Genomic DNA, 6,754 nt, shown 5'->3' with positions numbered 1-6,754 from the left:
GCCCCAACTTATATCCCTCCCGATTACATGGCGGTTTGCGTCATCTGATGAGCGTTGGATTTGATTCCAGGGGACATGTTTGGGGGCCCTGTGCTTGGGGTCTGATTCAGCGAGGGGACCACCAGGAGGAGCCGCCCTTTGGCTGCCGACGGACTTTAACATCTTGGAGGGGGCGATCGCTTTGCCAGGGCTCGTCCTTTGAAACATGGAAACATAGAAACATACAAAATAGGTGCACGAATAGGCCATTCGGCCCCTCGAGCTTGCACCGCCATTCAATATGATCATGGCTGATCATACAGCGAAGGTTCACCAGACTGATTCCTGTGATGGCAAGACTTTGATATGAAGAAAGATTGGATAGACTCGGCTTGTACTATAATTTAGAAGATTGAGGGGGGATCTTGTAGAAACTCACAACATTCTTAAGGGGTTGTACAGACTAGATGCAGGAAGATTGTTCCCGATGTTGGGAGTGTCTAGAACAAGGGGTCACAGTTTAAAGATAAGGGGGAAGTCTTTTAGGACCGAGATGAGAATTTGTTCACACAGAGAGTGGTGAATCTGCGGAAATCTCTGCCACAGAATGTAGTTGAGGCCAGTTCATTGGCTATACAGAAGAGGGAGTTCGATGTGGCTCTTGTGGCTAAAGGGATCAGAGGGTATGGAGAGAAAGCAGGTACAGGATACTGAGTTGGATGGTCAGCCATTGTCCTATTGAATGGCGGTACATCCTCGAAGGGCCGACTGGCCTACTCCTGCACCTATTTTATCTGTTCCTATGTTTCTATTCCTGCCCCTACTTATAGTCCTACGATTGTCGGGCAGTTTGCATGACCTGATGGGTGCATATTTGTATCTAGGGGACATGTAGGGGGTCCCTGTGCTTGGGAATCTGACCCAGTGACGTGACCGTGTGACACAACATTGCCCATTATCTATTGCGGACAACATTTGACCACGCCCTTTACTCCAAGCGGCCAATCGGTGCCCGTCCGCCTCTGACGTTGTTTATATGGCACCTAGCAACCATTCTCCCGGCCGACCAATCAGACGACGGGCCTCCCTCATAATGACGGGGTATAAATAGCGCGACCGGCGGCGTCAGCCTGTCATTGTCGAGGGCTGCGGTGTTCACCGGACATTATGGTAGGTGACGTGATAGAACTCTGAGGACTGCCGCGTTCCATGGAGACAGGCGGCTGATTGGTCGAAGGGAGCCCACTGTGGGCGGCGTGCTCCATTCAGGGAAAGGGGAGCGGTGCTCAGCGAATGCAGTAGTAGCTGGGAGTCCCAGTTAAAACCGGGATGTGCACACAGATTGGTGGGGACGGGTTCAGGTGTGGGGGCGGGGTGGTTGCATTTCCATGGTTGGAAGGAGCGTGAGGATGGGACGCGCCTGACATTAACCCGATGATTTTAAGCCCCACCCCACTCCCATCGTCGCTCAACACAACACTAAGGCAATTTATCAACTTCCGGTACTAATCACGTGTTTGCCTCCCCTCTCCAGCGCGAGTGTATTTCAGTTCACGTCGGCCAGGCCGGGTGCCAGATTGGCAACGCTTGCTGGGAGCTTTATTGCCTGGAGCACGGGATTCAGCCGGATGGACAGATGCCGGACGACAAGACCATCGGGGCCGGCGACGACTCCTTCAACACTTTCTTCAACGAAACGGGGGCGGGCAAGCACGTCCCGCGGGCAGTGTTCGTCGACTTGGAGCCCACGGTGATCGGTAATTTGAAATGGCAGTCTTGGGCTCATATGTCCGGGAATGTCTCAACACGTCCACGCGTAGTGCAAGGAAGGGGCGTTTGTGGCGCTGGTTAATTCTCTGTTCCCTGCTCTCTCCCCTGCAGATGAGGTGCGGACCGGCACATACCGGCAGCTCTTCCACCCCGAGCAGCTCATCACGGGAAAGGAGGACGCGGCCAATAACTACGCCCGGGGACACTGCTCGGTCGGCAAGGAGATCGTGGACCTGGTGCTGGATCGCATCCGGAAGGTGGTAGGTGGACTTGCAATAGAACTTCCCAGCATTATTGTATTACCACCGAACCTCCGATAGTGTGTTCCTGTCCCAAGCGTCATCTGAGAACTGCGTGCACTGTGCACTTACCGCACATTAAAGCAATGTCCAGCCTACTGTGACATTTCCAGACATCGTTAAAGGGGATCTCAATAAACGCCCCAAGTACATATATAGTATTTGCATAAATATCTATCAAGTCTCCGAAATAAACTATCCAGAATTGGCCAACCTCACTGTATAAATCCCGTAATTCTGTTTCCATACAGTATAATTCCATGTCTATCAATTACTTTATATTACATATTATTTAAATAAATATCTAGCAGGTCTCTGGGAACAAAAACAATTTCCACACGTGTCCAATCTGTCTGCATAGCTAAAGTTCTCAAATCCGGGCATAATTCTGGCGAAACTCATCTGCGCCCTCATCTTCCGTCCTGAAATGGAGCAACCGGAACAGCACAGAATACTACGAATACCGCATATACATTTTTTGTCAAGTCAACTCAAATTTAAAGCTGGTGTCCCTTGCTGTAACACGGCGGAGGCCGAATAGCTTACCGAATTTCGAATGATTTGGACAGAAATTCACTGGAGTTTAGAAGGATGAGGGGGTTCTGAGAGAAACATATAAAATTACAAAACGACTGGACAAGCTAGATGCAGGAAAAAATGCTCCCAATGTTGGGTGAGTCAAGAACCAGGGGCCACAGTCATAGAATAAATGGGAGGTCATTTAAGACTGAGGTGAGAAACAAACGTTTTCACCCGGAGAGTTGTGAATTTATGGAATTCCCTGCCACAGATTTAGATAGAACTCGAGGGGCTAGTGGAATCAAGGGATATGGGGAGCAGGCAGGCAAGGGTTATTGATAGGGGATGATCAGCCATGATCACAATGAATGGCAGTGCTGGCTCTAAGGGCCGAATGACCTCCTCCTGCACCTATTATTTATGTCTCTATGTTTCTCTGTTTACTAATGTGGATGGGAAGAGTTGTCATGTATACCGACCCAATGCAGCCAAATCCTCCGAGTCCAGACTGCCGACTAGATCAGCATTTAAATGTTGGGATGGACTATAAATAGACAATGTTGCTGGATCATTCCAGTCCTATCTTCATGAGCTCAAACTCAGAGGCAGTTTGGTGGCGTGTATCATTAATGTCACATCTGGTATTCTATTCATGATTTCCGTTTTCCTACTACCCAAGGCCGACCAGTGCACCGGACTGCAGGGGTTCCTCATCTTCCACAGTTTCGGTGGCGGCACCGGCTCGGGCTTCACCTCCCTCCTCATGGAGAGACTTTCCGTCGACTACGGTAAGAAATCCAAGCTGGAGTTTGCCGTCTACCCGGCGCCGCAGATCTCCACCGCCGTGGTCGAGCCCTACAACTCGGTGCTGGTCACCCACTGCACCCTGGAGCACTCCGACTGCGCCTTCATGGTGGACAACGAGGCCATTTACGACGTGTGTCGGCGGAACCTGGACATCGAGCGCCCCACCTACACCAACCTCAACCGCCTGATCGCGCAGATCGTGTCGTCTATTACCGCCTCGCTGCGCTTCGACGGCGCCCTGAACGTGGACCTTACTGAGTTCCAAACCAACCTGGTCCCCTACCCGCGCATCCACTTCCCGCTCGCCACCTACGCGCCCCTGATCTCGGCCGAGAAGGCGTACCACGAGCAATTGTCGGTCCCCGAAATCACCAACGCCTGCTTCGAACCGGCCAACCAGATGGTGAAGTGCGACCCCCGCCAGGGCAAGTACATGGCGTGTTGCATGTTGTACCGTGGGGATGTGGTTCCCAAGGACGTCAACGCCGCCATCGCCACCATCAAAAGTAAGCGCAGCATCCAGTTCGTGGACTGGTGCCCGACCGGGTTCAAGGTAAGTGAAGGGTTTGAGACAAAATCGTGTGTAGTCGGTGGTGGAAGGGCATTGGCTATGTTTGTCCAACGGCTCAGTTGAACGGCACAGCTAGATATGTTGGATAGATATCAATATATTCATCGACAATAATTGTACAAGGACCTCTCCCATTCTCCACACTGTGCTCTCCCTACTCAACACCCCAACCCACTGAAGTCATCCCATGGGAATGTTTTAACCCGATCGTAACATTTGCAGGAGACATCCTATCCTGATGCGGGCGCAAGGGATGGAGGAGAGTGGGCGGATTTAAAGGAATTCGTGTGCTTGTAGACGGTGGGCGAAGTACCTCTTTCTACCAGTAAAAAATATCAAGGCAATATTGAGCACCTGATAGGGGAAGAAGTAAAGAATTGGGTTCATCTCTTACCTCACACGTTCCCCTTTGCAGCGCTATCGCCCGTGGAACAGAGGCTCTGCAATGCACCCAGAACACGGGGTTTACAGGGTGAAGGGGATGGGAGGAGCTCGCATGTTGACAGTGGTCCAGGAATTGATATCCAATGTGTGCACTTTCCAACCCCCGCAGGTGGGCATCAACTACCAGCCCCCGACGGTGGTGCCGGGGGGCGACCTGGCCAAGGTACAACGCGCCCTCTGCATGCTGAGCAACACCACCGCCATCGCCATGGCCTGGACCCGCCTGGACCTGAAGTTCGACAAGATGTACGCCAAGCGGGCCTTTGTTCACTGGTACGTGGGAGAGGGGCTGGAGGAAGGGGAGTTCCAGGACGCGCGGGAGGACATGGCGTCGCTGGAGAAGGACTACCAAGAGGTGGCCCTGGATTCCACCGACCTTGCAAGAGCAGAGGAGGAAGGAGAGGAGTAGACGATATTACTTTAGATTAAAATGTTTAAAGAAATGCCATATTTATGCAACAGAGCAACGTTAGATTTGGAAATAAAGTTTAATAAGACATCATTATACTCCCAAAATTAAATGTATTTGAAAACATAATCCATTTGGAAGTCTATCCGCTTGACTTTGGAAAATCCTGAGGACATTTTCACCCTGGCAGCAGAAGATTGATTGCGACAATAATGAATAGCATGGGGCGGTCATGTCAGTGCGAAACTGACAAACATCAGGTGGGGGGGGGGGGGGGGGGGGGGGTGGGGGGGGGGGGGGGGGGGGGGGGGGGGGGGGTGGAGGGATGCAGGGGGAGGGTTCAGAGGGGGGTGGTGGAGCAAATGTAGAGGGGGGAGGCGAGGGACAGGTAAAGAGAGACAAAGGGACGGGCAAGGGAGGAGATAGGTGTGGGAATTCGGGGGGTGGAGGGTTCAGTGTTCAAAGATGAATTGCAAAGCTTCAAGAAGACCAAGGGATAGGGTGAGGTAGATTGTTGAAAAAATTCTTAAAGTCCTACCCAAATACCATTTGTTCTAATTTGCCGTAAGTCAGTCATTCAAATAAAAAGCAATGGAACGCACAAAATACATTTTATTATAAACATCCACCACAGTGACTTCTCTACATTCCTCACTGTGATGATTTGAGTATAGGAGCAGGGAGGTTATACTGCAGTTCTACAGGGTCTTGGTGAGACCACGCCTGCAGTAATGAGTACAGTTTTGGTCTGCTAATCTGAAGAAGGACATTATTGCCATAGAGGAAGTACAGAGAAGGTTTATCAAACTGATTCCTGTGATGTCAGGACTTTCATATGAAGAAAGACTTGATGGACTCGGCTTGTCCTCGCTAGAATTTAGAAAATTGAAGAGGGATCTTATAGAAACTTAAAACATTATTAAAGGTTTGGACAGGCTAGATGCAGAAAGATTGTTCCCGATGTCGGTGAAGTTCAGAACAAGGGGTCACAGTTTAAGGATTAGGGGGGAGCCTTTTATATAGAAACATGGAAAATACGTGCAGGAGTAGGCCATTCGGGCCTTCGAGCCTGCTCCGCCATTCATTATGATCATGGCTGATCTTCCAACTCAGTATCCTCTACATGCCTTCTCTCCATACCCCCTGATCCCTTTAGCCACAAGGGCCACATCTAACTCTCTCTTAAATATAGCCAATGAACTGGCCTCAACTACCTTCTGTGGCAGAGAATTCCAGAGATTCACCACTCTCAGTGTGAAAAATGTTTTCCTCATCTCGGTCCGAAATGATTTCCCCCTTATCCTTAAACTGTGACCCCTTGTTCCGGACTTCCCCAACAGCGGGAACAATCTTCCTGCATCTCGCCAGTCCAACCCCTTAAGAATTTTGTAAGTTTCTATAAGATCCCCTCTCAATCTTCTAAATTCTAGCGAGTACAAGCCGAGTCTACCCAATCTTTCTTCATATGAAAGACATGACATCCCAGGAATCAGTCTGGCGAACCTTCTCTGTACTCACTCTGTGGTAAGAATGTCTTTCCTCAGATTAGGACAACCAAAAACTGTACGCAATACTTCCAGGTGTGGTCTCACCAAGACACTGTACAATTGCAGTAGAACCTTCCTGCTCCTATAATCAAATCCCTTTGCTATGAATGCTAACATACCATTCGCTTTCTTCGCTGCCTGCTGCACCTGCATGCCTACTTTCAATGACTGGTGTACCATGACACCCAGGTCTCGCTGCATCTCCCCTTTTCCTAATCGGCCACCATTCAGATAATAGTCTACCTTTCCTGTTTTTGCCACCAAAGTGGATAACCTCACATTTATCCACATTATACTACATCTGCCATGCATTTGACCACTCACCCAATCTATTGCAAGTTAAACTTCCGCCCCTCCTAGCATCCTCCTCAACACCTAACACTGCCCCCATATCCTTCGTGTCATTCGC

General features: G+C 50.1%; 1 protein-coding gene across 1 annotated transcript; it reads left to right on the top strand.

Annotated features, from left to right (window-relative positions):
* The first annotated feature begins 1,052 nt into the window (after positions 1 to 1,052).
* LOC129715583 (tubulin alpha chain-like) lies at positions 1,053 to 4,924 on the top strand. Its single transcript, XM_055665456.1, has 5 exons — positions 1,053 to 1,149; positions 1,514 to 1,736; positions 1,861 to 2,009; positions 3,247 to 3,927; positions 4,499 to 4,924. Exons 1-5 carry the CDS (start codon positions 1,147 to 1,149, stop codon positions 4,796 to 4,798), a joined length of 1,356 nt encoding a protein of 451 aa, XP_055521431.1. The 5' UTR covers positions 1,053 to 1,146; the 3' UTR covers positions 4,799 to 4,924.
* The last annotated feature ends 1,830 nt before the right edge of the window (positions 4,925 to 6,754 follow it).

Source organism: Leucoraja erinacea, unplaced genomic scaffold, assembly GCF_028641065.1.
Source record: "Leucoraja erinacea ecotype New England unplaced genomic scaffold, Leri_hhj_1 Leri_1265S, whole genome shotgun sequence".
NCBI lineage: Eukaryota > Metazoa > Chordata > Chondrichthyes > Rajiformes > Rajidae > Leucoraja > Leucoraja erinaceus.
The sequence above is the reverse complement of the archived record's forward strand: the minus strand, read 5'-3'. Positions and strand labels throughout refer to the sequence as shown.